The 16347-nt window shown below is 44.7% G+C and overlaps 1 protein-coding gene across 8 annotated transcripts in view; it reads left to right on the forward strand.

Moving 5' to 3' along the window:
• pcx (pecanex) overlaps positions 1-16347 on the forward strand; it is a 75331-nt gene that overhangs the window by 33378 nt on the left and 25606 nt on the right. For all 8 annotated transcript variants that reach the window (XR_013308451.1, XR_013308452.1, XM_077637052.1 and 5 more), the window contains 10 exons: positions 2247-2421; positions 3437-3547; positions 5551-5642; positions 6682-6788; positions 7177-7285; positions 8015-8107; positions 9262-9412; positions 11381-11516; positions 12503-12680; positions 15175-15283. Coding sequence is in view for 6 of the 8 variants with exons in the window: in XM_077637052.1 (XP_077493178.1) it covers positions 2247-2421; positions 3437-3547; positions 5551-5642; positions 6682-6788; positions 7177-7285; positions 8015-8107; positions 9262-9412; positions 11381-11516; positions 12503-12680; positions 15175-15283 (1261 nt within the window). In the remaining 2 variants the exon portion in view is untranslated. The remainder of the gene's footprint in view (positions 1-2246; positions 2422-3436; positions 3548-5550; positions 5643-6681; positions 6789-7176; positions 7286-8014; positions 8108-9261; positions 9413-11380; positions 11517-12502; positions 12681-15174; positions 15284-16347) is intronic.

Below are 16347 nucleotides of genomic sequence, written 5' to 3' on the forward strand. Positions count from 1 at the left end.
TCAAAGAGACTCGGCACGTATGGCAGCCACATACTGTATAAACGCGTCTAAGGGCCGCACTCGTGTATGGGCCGCACCCTCTTTTCCAGAAGGAAATATTAGAAAAAAATAATATCCATGTAAGGGCTGCACCCATACTTTCCACATGACCCATGCGGGAATAGCCTTCGAAATGCACGTACCATGGCCTGCGCGGTCAGCTCCGGCTGCGAGCAATGGCGCGCTTCATCGCAGAGGCGACTCATGCGCATAGGAGCTTCCATGTACTTCTATGGATGGCGGCAGAGGTCACCATCCACCATCATCGTCAACTTTTTCCTCTGCCGCGAGCTCCCGCCAGCTCCCACTATTCATATCGGCATCAGTATCACCAGCTCTGTTGCTGTCAAAGGCACAGGTGTTAGTTGTGGCTTTCGCGTGCTGCCACGGAGCATTGTAGCTTTAGCAGTTTTAGCACTACAAGGCAAGCACCTTAATAGCTACACGACTGGGAGTTTGCTATCGAACACTGCGAGCGTGCAGTGGGCAGGAAATTCGATGTGGCCGAGAAGTGCGTCTGACGATGGTGCAACCAAAAGGACGCATTGAGGAACGCAAGCTGCAAAAAGCGCGCTTTCCGCGGCAAGCCGTGCAAGTTTCTTGAACTGGAAGAAGGGCTGCTCTGCTAAGTGATAGAAGCGCGAAACAACGGCTATGCGTTGACAGCGGACGTGCTGCGCGACTTCTTGTGGGATGAGCGTGCACTGGAGCGCAGCACCAGCTCGGAGTGGAAATACATTGCGAGTGGCGATTGAATGTAGAATAAATGCCACTGATTTCCTGATTGGTGTGTTTTTACTTTAAAAATACAGTTTTTTTTTTTCGTAAATCACATGTATGGGCTGCACCCCGAAAATTGGCCCTCAAATCTGTAAAAAAAGTGCGGCTTTTACACGCGTTTATACAGTATTCTGAGTGTGTGTGTGTGTGTGTGTGGGGGGAAGAGGGGGGGGGGCTGACTGGTCCTGTGGACTGTGAAGAAAGTGGGCGCCAGTGGGTTTTCTCCTTGGAAAATTTCTTCTCTTGTGAGTGGTTGCAGCAAATGTGCTCACATTACATTAAACCCCAGCCGCATTTCGATGGAGGTGGAGTGCAAAAGACACTATCTGCTGTGTGGTGTCAGTGCTTGTTAAAGAAGCCCATATGTTCGAAACTAATCCTGGAGCCCCTCACTCTACCTGGCGGCAACTTGGTCTTGGCAATGGAGAGAGGTATCTTGGGTCGATCACTGATCCTCTGACCCAGAGTGTGTAGATTGGGGTGATCTCTGAATTGGAGTCGGAGGGTGTGCCGTCAAGCCGAATGCATGAGGTGCTCTGAGGGCGGTCACGTGACAGAAGGAAAACAGGCAAGCCTTCCGCTTGGCACCGACTGATAGCAATATTCGGGGCATTTTATTTATTCTGCATCCTACTTTTCTGTCGAAGCACATCCGCATTCGCACAGCTCATACTGGGACCACTAAGAGACTGGCATCTGCTAACAGAGTAGCGGCGGAGCAGAGGAGGTCTGCTGGAACCCCCAACAATAGGAGGGGAGGAAGTGTTCTGCAAGGTCGAGAGGGTGCTCTCTACCAGGCATGTCAGCAGCTGCAAGCGTGCTCATTGCGTGCTGTGCTGTATCATTATCGACATGTTGCTGCGACCTACACTTGGGAGAGCCAGTGAAGCTTTCTTGCAATGCGCAGCATAGTTCATGACAGCTTTACATGATACACCTTCTGCCTCGTACGCATTGATAAGTATGCACTAACCGAGGTGTTCAGTTCCGCTGTAAGGCACTACACCTTAAGCATGCGCCAAATGCATGATGTTTAATGGAGGCAGAGTTCTGGGATTTGTCACGATTACATCTTAAGGGTGACTGCCGCTTAAGCGGGTATGCCTTAATGACATTTTGCTGTAGTTGCTTCAAGAGGAAACTATTAGCTACAGCCTAGGACTGTATTCTGCTGTGTAGGAAGAGACGACGCTTCACTAACAAGAAAAGTTGTTGCACAGTATAGGGCGCCTCTTTATTTCTCCTTCATCCCTTCACTGACAGCGCAATTGGTGTGTTCGCCAGGTGTGAGGCAGTTACTGCACCTTTTCTTTCCTCACAGCCAATTTTCAGTTCTTATTTCCTAGCACCAGATGGGTATGGACTGGCGCGGATCTTGTGATGAGATGGCATGGGTCACGTTTCTCTCCTGATTTGTTCTTGCCCAGGGCTACAACCGTGTGGTCTTGTACAGCCGTCCCGTGTACTTCTGCCTCTGCTGCTCGATGCTGATGCTCGTGCAGTTCCTGATCGACTCGCGAGTCGAGTACCCGCATGTCACGTTGTACGGCGTGCGTCTCGTTACCGACGCTGCCGTCACCTGGGCACGGAGCTTCCTCATTGGTGAGCGAGGGAAATAGCGTCACCCTTTGTGTGTGTTGATGTGTGCTGAGAAACGTGAAACTTTAAAGTTGCGGTTAAAAGCTTGCAGGTGATAAGTCGCTTGTGCTCTGGACTGGGCACGTTCTGGTTCAAGAAGCAAAGGAGCATTTATTTTAGAAATGGTTATATTTCTGTCAATCAGTTACTGGGGTGCAGCATTCAGAATGGAGGAGGTTTAGGCAGGTTGGTGTAATTGCACTTTTGTATTTATTGAACAGAGTATGCTATTTCATTGTGCTACTGTTATTATCTTTTCTTAGAGAAAGGCTTCATCTGTGAGAGCTTTCCATTTATGTGTAATTTTTATTTTTTTCAAAGCTTTCTTTAAGCTGTGCATCACTGCACATGTATGCTGTCATGAAATGCCTTGTGCCATGGCACTTTGGCCATAGATGCCCTTGTGCCATAAAAATCCATAATCATCATCAGCAGGTAAGGAGATGTTTGCTTCAAATTAAAACGAGTCACGAGTCAGTTCTTTTCTTGCTTCTTGTCTTTTCTGTATTTTTTCAGTTATTTGTGTCCGTAAAGTTTGTCATGCAAGAGTTTAGTAGCAGTTGCATTACGATAAGAATGATGCACGTTGACAGCTTACAGTTGCTTCAAACTTTTTCCTTATTCGGGAGGATGGGGCTGTATAATCGTGATCAATATGAAAGGGAACACAATTAAAGCATTCATTTATTAGCCACTTCGTAATAATGTGCAGCAAGTACGGTCTGTTCTGTAGCTGTTCTTCTTGGCTTATAATTTTGAAAAGCCATTCTCAGATAGCCAGAAAATTCGCGATTTGGTTCAAAAAGTTTCTTCCCTCGTACGTTACTCACAACTGTACTTCAGTTTAGCTCGTGGGCCTCTCCCTCAAAGTAAAAATCCGCTAGGAAACAGTGATACACATTGTTAATATACTGCTATGGTTGGGGCAGACATTTTTGTTGATTGTGCTTTTCGTTCTTTTGCATTTTTGCCCACGCAGTCTTCATCCTGGCCTTCCCTGTCACCTTCAGCCTCGGATTGCTGCCTCAGATCAACACATTTGTGACGTACCTCCTTGAACAGATTGACATGAACCTGTTTGGTGGATCGGGTGAGTAGGATTGTCTCATTTTGTCACATCATTCACATGCCGCTTTTGCCTTTAGGAACAACACTGTTCATGTCCCCTTACTGTAGCTTTAATAGTTTAACGTCATTTTCTGTTACCACCGTCTTTAACAGCTAGTGCACATGCAGGCCTGAATAGACTTCGTTTACTGCTTCATTTTTTGAGCCTTGCCATTTTTTGTGGAATAGACTGTTTAGTAACAGAACATTGACTCCTTCTTAATTGGATGTTCAAGTAGTCCAGTAAGCATCACTTATACAGGTGGTTTCAGATTAACATATGTTGAAGGGGGGAAAGAGGGTCTTAGGAAAATTTTTTTATTAATGAAGTCACAATTATGAAATCTTCGGGGAACATTTATTTTTGCGTGCTGATTCCAAATATGGAATTTAATTTCATGTGCAACCATTTCTTGAGCACTTATGCAATATGTTATGTAACTTTTTGTGGAGAGCTTTCAAGAAATCCTGCTGCAGGGAACTTCCTAGAATGCATGCCATTGGTTTCTCTTGACATTAAGCTATGCAATAAAGCTAAAATTATCATCCTGCCTGCCATAGAAGTTGAGTTATAGAATTTTGAAGTTCTCACTTCAGAAACGGGAAGACAAATTTTTCTTCCCGTTTGTGAAGTACGAAGTTCAAAACCCTGTAACTGAACTTCTGTGATAGGCAGGATAATAATTTTACCCTTATTGCATAGCTTATTGTCAGGACAAGCGGATGGCATACATTCTAGCAAGTTCCCTGCAGCAAAATTTCGTTAAAGCTCTCCACAAAAAGTTACATAACATATTGCATCATGTCCACAAGGACTTGTTGTACATTAAATTAAATTCCATATTTGGAATCAGCACGCAAAAATACGTGTTCCCTGAAGATTTCTTAATTGTGACTTCATTAATAAAATTTTTTTTTCTAACACCAGCTTCCTCCCCTTAAGGGAGCAAGCGGCTTTGAAATCCCAGAAAATGACAAAGAAAACTGATTTCTTGAAAATTGTTGTATCCGCTTGTACGCCTCATTTTTTATGCTGCACCAAACTCTCATTGCTTAAATCAACTGAGGAGTACTTTAAAAAATTTTCATGAACCGCGTCAGCTCCGCATTTTGGTGAAACGCTCAAACAAGGGGCATATTTCTCCGTTTCGGTTTTTTGCCTGGACACTCACCTTCCAGAGTAGATTTTTTCATGACTGTTTTATCTATTTTGATTGATCCCATTTGTTTTGTTGCACTCCTAGGACAATAGTGCTGGTCAAGATTTTTTGTTCAGATTTTTTAGTTTTAAATTTCGTGTACAAAATTTTCTTCTTACTCCAGGTATGACAGAGGACACTGACTTGCAAGAATTCGAAACCACATCTACCACATTTTCTTTAATCTGTGCAGTTTTCACAAGATTCCAAGAAAAACATGTAGAAGAAAAGAGTTTTTCTGGGGATACAACAGTGAAATTTTGTGAGAGTACTCGTAAAATTATTTCTAATATGCTAAAAAAATTTTTGCATAAATAAAGAAATTTTTGCTGAAAGTTGCGTCTCTTTGAGGTTTTGCCGTACCATCATTTTGGCTTGTGGTTAAAAATTTCAATCAAAGCGTGTATAACAGCAGCTGCCTAACCTCATTTAATTAAGCCACGACGTTGCTTAAAGCATGATTATGGCGTTCGGGTGCCGGACATTACAATTCCTCACTGTCGGAACATTTGACACAGAAAACTCACCCACCCACCTCACATGTTGCACTGAATTTAGGTCACATTTTGCATATCTTACTTCGATAGCCAAATTCCAACGTGACTTTAATAATTGTCGAACTTGATTTGGACTGCGCAAATTTTGTTCTCATAAAGGCACTATCAACTCGGTTGTTAGCGGCAGTCTGTGCGCATTGGTGGAAGTAATCTTTTAGGGCCAAACTTTTGGGGAGAGGCATGAAACATTATGTGTATACTAATCCCTTATCTGTTCTATTTGTGACCAGCGACTACTGGTTTGGTGTCTGCCGTCTACTGCATCTCGAGGAGCCTGGCATTCGTGGTGTTCCTCTTTGGGCTGGCCTATGTGGCTTTGAAGGTAATTTGTGTTTTCTGTGTCATTTTTGGCTCCATAACCTAATCACTGCTGTAGGCTCGTTTTCTAGCCCCACATTTTACAGGCTTTCACCTGCAGTTATTAACTTGTCATTTCTTGGTGCAGAATTATCTGTAGTGGTTGATGCTTTTTAGAAGCGAATTCGGCTTCTGAATTTGGCGCTAGCACATCTGAACTTGCGGGGTCTACATCAGAAGAAATTTTTGTGTGTTTGTGTGTGGCTTCTTGGTGCAGACATATCACAGTGTGCTAATAGTGAAAGGGAAGACGTCTACAGTGCGAATCCCTTCACTGTTTCATTCTGCAGAATCAAAGCACACTTATTATGGCTGCCATTTTTGGCTGCTGCGACAGTCGTTACAATAAAATCGGTGTTGCGTCAAATTATTAGACTCATGGTTTTTGCTTTATTCATTTGTTCATTTAACCCTTTTGAACTTTTTTTTTAAGCTGTTTGGTCTGTTCACAGTTGTTTAGAATGCGGAAACACAGTGTTACGTACAATTACAGAAAGGTCCTAGGGATTATATAGGCATTATGTTAAAAATTTAACAGCTACTTTTCGCCTGGGTTGTATGTTGGATTGCTTACCCCCATGAGGACACTTTTTTTTTTTTTTTTCCAAAAATGTTACCATTTGTCATCTATGCTATCATCTGTCGGCAAGCTGGACTTGTCAAGAGCCAGAAATGCCAATTGGTTTGGTTTGGTTTATATGGGTTTAACGTCCCAAAGCGACTCAGGCTATGAGAGACGCCGAAATGCCAATTGGCTTATGACAGGCCTGGCCGTCCAAGTCCGCTAGAGGGGTTAAGCATAGTGTTAAGTTCGGCGTTGAACGATTTCCAGATGTAAGCATACTATGTTATGCCGCGTGACTTTTGTATAGCACTTCTTCTGAACCAGTGGGAACAGCATTAGTACTTTTCAGACTATTCATGGATTCATTGGTACTTGGTAAAGCATTTACTAACATATTTATTTTTTTATTGACTGCCAGTCTTTTGCCGCTGTTTTTCAGGAGGGCCACAACCCATCACAGCACATAATGTTCTCACTGTTCTGCGGCTTCCTTGTCACATCGTGTTACCTGCTGAGCAGAAGCGCTAGTGATCCTACCATCCTCTGGTAAGTTTAGTGAACGCTTGATAATATGAGAATATGATCTGAACATTACCTTTTCATGAAATGTGTTTTCTTTTTTTACTTCTTAGGACCTATGGAGAACACTGATTAGTTTTGACAATTCGAGACTCTTTACTTTGTTATCATGGGGTCGATTTTGTGTTCATTGACCTACCCATCACTGTCAAAATACCATCACGGTAACTTTTTGGCTTCAAACCAACACGGGCAACGCTTGAAGAGAATTGGAGACTTCTTTAATGGTCTAGACTTTAGTTGGTTGCAGCTGTCCCTAGAAATGCTGTTTTTGACATCGAGGTGCTCGACCTCCACAGTCTGTGAGATTTTGGGTCCTGTCGTATTCAGTGTTGTGCGTTTCACTGTTCCGCAGGAACCTCATCAAGCGCCACCTATGGGCCGAGAATGCACCAACTGCCAACGCCACCGACAGTGCTCCTGAATACGTGGATCCGCTACCTGCAAAGCTGGAAAAGACATTTGTACGCCCCACACTTCGTACTTGCTTTGCAAGCAGCAATGAGAAATGTTTCTTTCTTTCTTTTTTTAGAAATATGCATGCCATTAGTCATTTGTGGCATACTGTTAACTAGTAAGTGCGTTTGCTTTGGTTTATGATAATATTGATGTGTTCTAATTCTTCAGAAAACCACAGTAGTGAGAGGCGGGCGGAGATCTTAGCATTGACTGAGGTCTACACATCGATTTGAAGATTTTAACGATCTTAGCAAGTTGTGCCCGGCCTAGAATCACATTGTTATGAACAGCCACTAATGCTTCACTTTATGAAAGCATTGACTTACTTGGCTATATTATTTAAGGAACTGGGTTAACAAAAGGCCAATAAGTGCCGTAGTGTTGACTGATAGCTTTGTGCTCAGTTTGATCTCGTTAATGGGTGTGATGAGTTGTGCCTGGCCTAGTTGTATCGCCCTAGGAAGCCTCTGAGCTTTGCTCCTGCAAAATCCTTGATTTTAGCCAAGAGTGACACCGACAAAAGACAAACAGGTTCTAATAACGTTGACCAATTTCTCGGTCAGTGTAGTCATTTCTTTGTGAGTTGAGTATGTTCACTGTGAAAACGAATTGCTGTTGAATTAGAGCTCGAGATATCTGTCTGCTGATTGGACAGATTTTCATGGCCTTGCGCTCGAAAAGTGTGTCCTGATTAGAGATGGCCATGCCAAGCCTCTTTGCTTTGTCTTTTGCAGAGGGCCAGGCTTAGGACAGATGCGATACACTGCGTCTTTGTGGCGATCTTCGTGTTTGCAGTCCACGTCAGCACCATGTTTTCTGCACTTCAGGTGAGCTCTGCCAAGCAGCACTTGCTTAGACACCTGCACTCTGTCATTTTAGCAATGACTTTTTCATCGTTTAGTAGCGCGTTGTACTTTTTTGGTTCTTGAAGTTCCTAGTTCCTAGTGAGTTCCTTTTAGTTGCAATCTTAGATGTTCCCTTGTGCAGGCGCAAGAAATTTTTGGCTAATTTTCAAGTGCGGACATTCTTGTGCATTATTCATGTGTATAGCACGGCGTAGATGTGTACCTGATTGATGAATGCACACCTTTGCGTGATCATATCTCACTGACCGCTTACTTTGCAACATCACTGAGATCTTTTCAGATGCTGGATCAATGCTGAGTTTGTATTTTTTTCAGCACAAAAAAGACCACGCAGGAGCAGTAGCCATCGGCAGTAGTCATACCTACATGATGTCAATGTTTTCCGTCAGTCAGCATGATCCAGAAGGAAACCTGGAATGAAATTAATTTAAAAGCACAAGGGATTAATAAAAAGCACAAAATGCTTTGCTTACTTTGTGCTAATGGCATGATAGACATATACTGCAATGGTGACGTGTTGTCTTCTTTGTGTCATTCTGTTATGTCCTTTGAAATGCCTTTGTTGTTACGTTTCACTCAAGAATCCTGTTGCTTACTTTTTTGCTTTAATAATCATTAAATGCTTAAAGCTGCCCGTGTTTTCTGGCATTGCACACCTTGATGCTTTTCAACATCTTTCTCCTCCCATTTATATCTACATTATGTGCCGTGAAGCAGTAATAATACTAAGGTGAAGTGGTGAGCTGTTCTGCTGAGCTCATTTATTTCAAACATCAGGTTTATACAAACTATGGTTTCATCAACATCAAGCCTATTAAAAAGTGTCTCATTAATTTGAACTCCACGTAATTGAAAAAAAAATTTGTTCTCCTTTGAGTTCGACTTGCCAAAAGTTGAGTGTAGTCAAGGGATCTGTGAAGAGTGATGCTGCTAGTTCTCAAGTGCACTCTGTCGGCAGCTTAATGGAGCTAATGCTAAAAAAGGAGCCGATTGCTCAAGTCGTCAAATGATGCCGTTGTTTTTAGCAACGGGTGATGCAATATTTCTGAGCTTCCTCTACCTCCCTCTCCTGACCTGTTGGCGATGAATCGGTTGCTGTGCCACCACGCATGCAGCCCTACCTGGAGATGCTGTTGCACGGGACGGCTGTGGTATGGGGCCTGCTGCTCCATTACTGCCTGCCACAGCTGCGCAAGCAGCTGCCCTGGCTCTGCTGTGCCCACCCCATCCTCAAGTCGAGCGAGCATCAGCAGTTTGAAGTGCGCGGTCAGTGGAGAACCCCTCTTCTGTTCTTCTTGTGACCCACTGTGCACTTACCGTATTTACACGATTGTAAGTCGACTCGAATGTAAGTCGACCCCCCAAAATCACATTTCCAAAAAATAAAAAAAATCTTCCAAGGGTGTTTAAGCTGGGCCTTGAATAGTTGAACGCGATAGCGTTACCCAGCGGCCACCATTTATCGCCAGCTGCTATCGGCTGCCGTGCGTGGGCGTGCCCGTGGGCACATTCCTAAACAAAAAATGTATTAGTCACTGGACTACTCGTCCACACTTGCGCCATACTCTTCACTAGCTCTGCCGTCGTGATCGCTGCTGTGGTCCCGCAGCACGTTGTTCTAATGTCGTCGTCCAGCAAAATCTTGCACTTCGCAAACAGCCACATTACGACATTGCGCAGAACAGCTGAAAATTTCCCTATCTGCAGCTGCCACACCTGTATCACCCGTTGCGAACGTCGAACTTGCGGCCCGGCGCGCAGTTGTACGTTTCTTCGGCTTAAAAAATGGCAGCTGTCTTGAATGTAGCCGTGAACGAGCGCTGGTCGATTGCCGGACCTGGAGCACAAATGATGACTGATGAAGCATTACATTAACAACTTGTGAAACGTGGCTGGCAGTAGTCAAATGCGTCAGAGCCAAAGAGAGACTACGTGTGAATGGCATCGGCTCTTCCGTCGGCTACCGACACTCCCCGGCACCGCTGATGTTCCGAATGGGGGTGCCGCCTCGATTGGAAGAGCGGCCCTTCCATCAACTATCAAGCTCCCTTGAGCGCCAAGCGCACATTTGAAAGTAAAAGGAAAACGTGTTGTAGAACTTCCTGTAGAACGCGATTGCGTTATCAGGCCGCCGACGCTTATCAGCAGCCGCAGTCTGCAGCCACGTGTGAGAAGTGTGGGGTGCCAGTTTGCTGCTTATCGATAGACGCTATCGGCCGCTCCCCGCGCGCGCGGGGGGGAGAATGCTAGTTCTGCGCGTTGACATAGCAGCTGCTCAAGGCAAGGGCGATGCGACAGAGCCACACAGCAAAAATGCAACCATGCTGTAGCATGCCCGATATCTCGTTTTTCTTGCCTTTACTTATAGTGCCATGTTTTCGTTTCGACTGTAAGTTGACCTTCCCACTTCGGATTTTGAAATTAAAAAAAATAGGTCGACTTACAATCGTGTAAATACGCTTGTGGGCACATTGACTCAGCAAAGACCAGCAATGCATTTACGCCTGCACTGTAATCACTAATACACCTGTATGGCAGTATAAAGGTAGTAAGCTGTTCTCTAGTGCAATCTTTTATAAAAATGAATGCACTTGAGTACTGCCTACTTCCTTTCTGTTCAGAGTAAAGTGACAATGAGGACAGATTAAAGGTATCGACTGAATACTACATTTTAATAACATAAGAGGTGATTTCACTGAAAACGGAAGCTCTTAAAAAGCCAGTAAAGATCAATAAATGAAAGCCAGATTTCATCACCACAGGCTGTTTTCACAAGTGTACTGCAGAGGCATTGATGCTCCCTTTAGTATGGCGGTTCTCTCAGGCTGGATCATATCGTCACCCACGTCCTGCCGGTGATTACGGAGCCCATAATTCATTCCACGTCCTCATCAGCCTCACGAGCTCAAATCAAGTGCTGGGAAAGAAACACATATTCCACTTTCCACTCAAAGATATTTTCCAAATATGTCTTTTGCATCCGAGAAAACGTGTACAGACCCCAAAAAGCAATGATTGAATATTACTAAAAACAAAAATTGGATGGATGTGGTGCTTTGAAGTTGACATGAAGGCAAAAGCAGTCACATTAGTGAATAGGATTCAGTTGAAGGCAAAGAAATGTGACATGTAATTGCATAACGATGCACCGACTAAACTAGACATTGCATGTTGGATTAGCTTCCACACAACACAGGGCCCTCTTTTGAAGTGCCGCTTTGTTTCTGCGTGCAGAGCCAGCTCGAGTGATGTGGTTCGAGAAGCTGCAGGTGTGGATGTGGTTCATTGAAAAGAACCTCATTTACCCGTTGCTCTTCCTCAGCGCACTCAGCACCAGCACGCCCGACATCATTGGCCGCTTTGGCGTTGCGTGAGTCACCTCACCTTTTTGTAAAGTTTACTCTTACAATTGAGCAGTTAGGTAAAAATTGTCGCTTGCCTTGTAGAATGGTGAGCTTTTGTTAATATCACATATTGTCCAGTTATCAGTGGGACAGTCTTATGCTTTTAAAAGTGGAAGCTTATTTCGGGGTTAGTGTTGTGTAATCCATTTATTTGTCGCGCTTGCTTGTAGTGTGACATGCCTGTTTTGGGGCACACAAATCATCATCATTATGAGCCTAACTGTGCCCACTGCAGGAGAAAGACCTTTCCCATATTCCTTTGATCAACCCTGTCCTGCGACAGCTGCGCCCACCTTTTCCCCGCAGACTTTCATTTCATTTCATTTTATTACCTTAAAGACCCCTCGCGGGGTATTACACATCATTCGGACTCCCGACTTTCTGCCACCCCGTGCTTTATTATTTACCTTTGCTTTGCATTATGTATATGCTTGATTTCAGCTAGGGTATTATTAACTTGCGTTTGTTCTCTAAGCAGCCTCTGAAACATTCCTGACTAGGTGTTAAATAATAATAATTGGTTTTTGGGGAAACGAAATGGCGCAGTATCTGTCTCATATATCTTTGGACACCTGAACTGCGCGGTAAGGGGAGGGATAAAGGAGGGAGTGAAAGAAGAAAGGAAGAATAGGTGCCGTAGTGGAGGGCTCCGGAATAATTTCGACCACCTGGGGATCTTTAACGTGCACTGACATCGCACAGCAGAGGGGCGCCTTAGCGTTTTTCCTCCATAAAAACGCAGCCGCCGCGGTCGGGTTCGAACCTGGGAACTCCGGATCAGTAGCCGAGCGCCCTAACCACTGATCCACCGCGGCGGGTTAGACTAGGTGTTGCAAATGCTTTTTTTTTTATGGTTAGCGTGATGACTGATTGATCCAAATTTTTTTTTTTTTTCTCGAGGATGTTCTCAACTTGTTTTCTTCCCTTTCCCCCGCCTCTTTGCATGGCACAGAGGTGGCTGCCTGGTGCTGGTTGTGTGCGGCCTCAAGTGCCTGCGCAGTGCCTTTAACGACCCATCGCAGCACTTCCTGGTGCTGCTGTTCACGACGCTTTTCTTCAGCTATGACTACCGGGGACCCAAGGAGCCCTTCCTCATCAACTACTTCTGCTGCCTTTTCGTCTTCTCCAAGGTAACCTCTCTTTCTTGCCCTGAGTTTTCCTTCAACTTGATGCATTCGATGCTGTCAGATCTACAGTGCTGCTCGAACTTAACGGGACACTGAGAACAAATTGAAAATGGCCTAGACTGATCGATGACCCCGTTCTAATCAAAAAGAGGCTGCTTTTAACTTAGAATGCAGCTTTTGTAAGCTGGAGAAGACCAAAAAATGAAATAGGAATGTCACTATCACCAGAGATTTTTATTTGAATCATTGAGGCTAGACCGTGTTGCCACCACTTTTGCTGATGTTCACGGAGTCTCTTTCATCGTCATCACAAGTTTGAATGAAGCGGCAGAGAAAATATTTTTGTTATTTATTCTGATTTTCTCAGCAATAAATGTGTTGTTTGTTGCTGAATAGACATCAACTGGGCCGCCGCGATGGCTGAGTGGTTATGGCGCTCGGCTGCTGCCCCGAAAGACGCGGGTTCGATCCCGGCCGCGGCGGTCGAATTTCGATAGAGGCGAAATTCTAGAGGCCCGTGTACTGTGCGATGTCAGTGCACGTTAAAGAACCCCAGGTGGTCGAAATTTCCGGAGCCTTTCACTACGGCGTCTTTCATAGCCTGAGTCGCTTTGGGACGTTAAACCCCCATAAACAATAAACCAAACCAGACATCAATTGAATGACGAGAAGGCAAACAATTGACTTTCACTACGAATGAAAATTAGGTACGTCTTTCATCAGTGTCTCTTTAGAAGTCACTATTTAAACGTTAGTCAAGCTTTCGGGGGCGACCGACACTAAAACATTTCATGTCGCCTAACCGCAAGGTGATGGAGGTCTTGAGAGACACGTTTATCAAAATTTACTCCGACTCAAAAACGTAACATATTTACGTGAATATAACGCAAATGTTTTTCTTTCTCAGTTAATTGGTTTCAGAACGCATCTCGCATTATATTTGGAACCAAGGTGCAAATCTAACGCGATTTTTTTTTTTTTCATGCTGCTGAAAATAGCACAAGTGACCTTCACCACAATGCTGTGAAGCTATTAAGAAAAGCCAACTCTTCGACACCCTTGGTGGGTCGCGCGTTGCTCGTGGGAAAAATAGGCGGCTGTGAAAATGGAATGAAGGTGGCGCTGGCTGCTGAGAAAGAGTAGGAGTTTGGTGGAATAGGAAAATGGAAGAAGGATGAACAGGCACAGTACTGGGTTGCACGAAACACAAAACAGCAGTGGCAAGGCCGTGACGGCGGCCGCTGCTGTGTGGGAGACTGTGCGCTAACTTGTCGGAGACTTTGCTGCGCCCGACAGTGTCACACACATTTCTGAAGTGTTGCCTCTCAAATAATACCGCCATGTCCATTGCTTCTGTGTTTTTGCTTGCCGTCTCTATTTGTTCTGTTCCCTTGGCTGCAGCTAGCTTGTACAAGCTGAGATCACCTTACAGCTGTTTTGGAGTGCAGCACTTAAGCGCCCATTCGTGGGTTCAGCCACACCGCAGCCATTGGTGTAACCATGCCAAACCAAAGATAAATAAACAAGAATTAATTTTGCCGCGACTGGGAATCGAACCCGCTGCGCCGCGAACAGATCAGCTTCGCTATCCACTGCACGGGAGCACTAGGCTGTTGGTGCAGCTGATCATGCCTTGTGTTAAACTGCAGTACACTCTCGCACTGCGCATTGCACATCATCGTCTTCTTCAACTAATACTGCTATTGGACTCACATACACATTCTCGTGCGCTGTGGACAGCACGTTGTCGTCTTGATCAACTAATACTACTGTGGAACTAATATCATCGCCAGAAATGCTGACAACCCAGCAAAGCAAAATAATGAGCCTACTGAGACTGAGAGCACTGGGCTATTGCTGCAGCTGATCATGCCTCGTGTTAAACTTCAACACACTCTTGCGCTGTGCATTGCACATTGTTGTCTGTCTCTGCAAGTACTGCTGTCGAACTAATGTACACATTCTCGCGTGCTGTGCGTTGCTGCTGCGCTCAAATTTTCATTACAGAGTATATCGTAATCGTCTTTAGAATTATTTTGTATTATTATTGTGAGGCTTCAAACTCCCTGTCACATTAGATACGCGTAAATACGGTATTTTAAAACCTACCGGTTAGCAAGGTTGTGGTAAATGAATGCTAGCGGGTAGCAGCGGCGTCAAACCAATTGGAATCAGATTACTGCAGATTAGCACCTGTGGTTGCTCTGCCTGTGGACAATGGTGATGGTGACATTCTGATTGAAAGCAGCATGAGAATTTTGATTGGTCAAAGGCTAGGGCTGATCACTTCAGCACTCTTATCTTGTCAGACTTCTTTGCTCATGGAATAGTTCTTCAGCTTAAGCTTATTTCAGCATGCTCTGCTGTTGCTGAATATGTCCCTAGGACACTCAGAAGTAGTTTTGAAGACCTTCACTGGAGTGCTAGATATGTAGTAAGTTTGGCTGTCTGACGATGGTTGTTGAGGGTGTTGTGCGCTTGTCTTCTGTTTTTACAGGTGTATGAGTTGTTGCTCAAGATTAGCTTCATCATCACCTACATCGCCCCATGGCAGATCACGTGGGGCTCGGCATTCCACGCTTTTGCTCAGCCCTTCAGCGTCCCTCGTATCCTTGGAATGTTGTTGCTTCCATGGTGTGGAGCAGTTTTTATTAAGCCTCCAAACTCATTGCCAGAACGTGGATTCTATACATTGTGGAGCTGATTAGGACTTCTTGCTTCAAGCAGGTCACCAAAGTTGTTGCTCCTCTAGTCACACATTGGCTGAACAACACTTAGCATCTTTGTAATCATCTGGATCACTTGCTCTTTCACTTAATCCGTTGAATGACTCGTTGAGTGAAGCGGAAATTGCACCGTAGCCGCCCTTGGCATGGATTTGTGCCGTACTTGAATCGCCAGGCATTTTCATTGCTGTGGTCAACCTCTTGAATGAATACCATAGTTTACACCGTGATCTCAAGTTATGTCTGCAGTCTCGTGTTACACCCAGTACAATGGAAGCTAAAAAGCCTGAAGCACATTTAGCTGAACAAGATGCCTTCTTTCAGCAAAATCACTGGCATTGCAGCAGGCAGAATTGTTGTCATTGTGTGCATACCGCTATACCGTATTTACATGCATAATTTGCACACTTTTTATTAAGAATTTAGGGCTCCAAGAAGGGGGTGCGCAAATTACGTGGGGATTTCGCATGCGCGACTTAAGCTCCACAAAGGTCATAACGCGCAATATAGGTATAGTGTTGCTGCGTATACGTCAGCACCCGGACCCACACCCCACGCTGGCCGCCCCCGAAAAAAAGTTCACTCTAAATGAAAGGCTGTGCCCCCCCTCCTTGCGGGATGGCATGAAGGTGCATGCACGAAGCTGAATAAGACACTAAAACAGCGTCATCGCTTGCGGCCCAGCCAATTGTTCGGTAGTTCCGGATTACGTAAGTTTTCTTTCGCAGCTTCGTCCGGGAAAGCAACCGCGAATCAATAAATCAATTATCACACCACACAATTATTTAACAGTACCGCGCGAGCATCGACCAAACTGTTTGTCGACGCCTTATCACGGCGTGGAGCTGAGAAGCCAGCGAGAATAGCCGCGTGCGCACAAGTTTGCCGACACAACGATTGTCGTCTATGGACAAACTTGTGCGCACGTGGTTATTCTCGTTGGC

This window comes from Amblyomma americanum, chromosome 9, assembly GCF_052857255.1.
Source record: "Amblyomma americanum isolate KBUSLIRL-KWMA chromosome 9, ASM5285725v1, whole genome shotgun sequence".
NCBI lineage: Eukaryota > Metazoa > Arthropoda > Arachnida > Ixodida > Ixodidae > Amblyomma > Amblyomma americanum.